Source organism: Limulus polyphemus, unplaced genomic scaffold (genome assembly GCF_000517525.1).
Source record: "Limulus polyphemus unplaced genomic scaffold, Limulus_polyphemus-2.1.2 Scaffold344, whole genome shotgun sequence".
NCBI classification, from domain to species: Eukaryota; Metazoa; Arthropoda; class Merostomata; order Xiphosura; family Limulidae; genus Limulus; species Limulus polyphemus.
Genome location: NW_013665954.1, coordinates 557,455 through 558,720, shown reverse-complemented (window position 1 = coordinate 558,720; position 1,266 = coordinate 557,455). Strand labels below are relative to the sequence as shown.

Here is a 1,266-nt window from a genome sequence, read left to right as displayed (position 1 = left end):
AATATATATATATATATATATATATATATATGTATATTTTAAATTATTTAAAATCAAAGTTATGCTTGAGAAACCCTGTATACTTTTAACTTTTTTAAACTATGAAAGTGGGTAAAATAGAAATGGTTAAGCCATTCTAAACACTAGACAAACATGGCATTCAGTTACTTTTACATTTTAGGAATTAGAAAGCAAACTAACCTGTCGATCATAGACAATTTGAATATTTTCCACTGTACCATACTTGGAGAAAACTTCTTTCAAATCCCTTTCCTTTGTGTAGAGACTCAACCCAAATACACCAATACATCGGCAAGGTTCTGGATTCTCCTACAGATAATCAAAATCAATTTCTCAATATTTCTGAATCATGATGACTGAATATACAACTTAAGAATATACCACAATCCAAGTTGTAACATATTCAGGAAGGCATTCTTTTAATACTATTATTCCATATAATCATGTTTTACAATGATGGTGAATGCATTAATAAAATACTATTTTCACCTTTTACAATGCTTTGCAAAAGCCAATCCTTTGGATATAATTTCACGATATACAATAACAGCATGCAATCAATTTACCATTACTTTTTCTTTATTAAAATAAATCCATTAATACAATGTGTGTTGACGCTTTGCTAAATCTTGAAATTGTTAAGCATTTTGCACAGTAATCCTGGTTTTTCTTCTTCTATTTTTTATTTAATCAGGTAAATGACATACAAATTGACAAGCATGATTGTATTCATGTGATAATTTTCTGTCTTTTATAAATCTTAGATATAGATTCAAGAAATATTTGATGTTTACATCAACTAGCTTTGTGAAGCTTTTCTGAATGTATGTTGCAATAATTGGTAAATTCATTGAAAATAAACTTTAAAATATATACATGAATTAGTAAATCAGCCTAAAAAATATATTCACATGAACCATCTCATAAGAACTTATGCATATAAATTTATTATCACTATAAAGCTTTTGATATGAATATTCATCTAAATCTTTGCTATTTGTGCAAAACTGATTTGTATGAATAATGATGTAAAATATAACCATGCTTATGCAGCTTTATATAATAAAAGAAAAAAGTGACATTTTTTACAAGTTAAAGAAATTCCAAATGCTAAAAAATACCATATAATATACATCTTAAAATCAAAATTAAAGAAATATTAATAAAATGTTAATTATTTTCTCGAGTATTATAACATTATTTTAAGTAAGTTCATTCTTATATGGTATGTTATCAGGGTTCGTA

The 1,266-nt window shown here is 25.6% G+C and overlaps 1 protein-coding gene across 5 annotated transcripts in view; it reads right to left on the bottom strand.

The window, feature by feature from the left end:
- LOC106457551 (transformer-2 protein homolog beta-like) overlaps window positions 1-1,266 on the bottom strand; it is a 56,465-nt gene that overhangs the window by 20,970 nt on the left and 34,229 nt on the right. For all 5 annotated transcript variants that reach the window (XR_002610195.1, XR_002610196.1, XR_001290710.2 and 2 more), the window contains exon 6: window positions 202-330. Coding sequence is in view for 1 of the 5 variants with exons in the window: in XM_013916983.2 (XP_013772437.1) it covers window positions 202-330 (129 nt within the window). In the remaining 4 variants the exon portion in view is untranslated. The remainder of the gene's footprint in view (window positions 1-201; window positions 331-1,266) is intronic.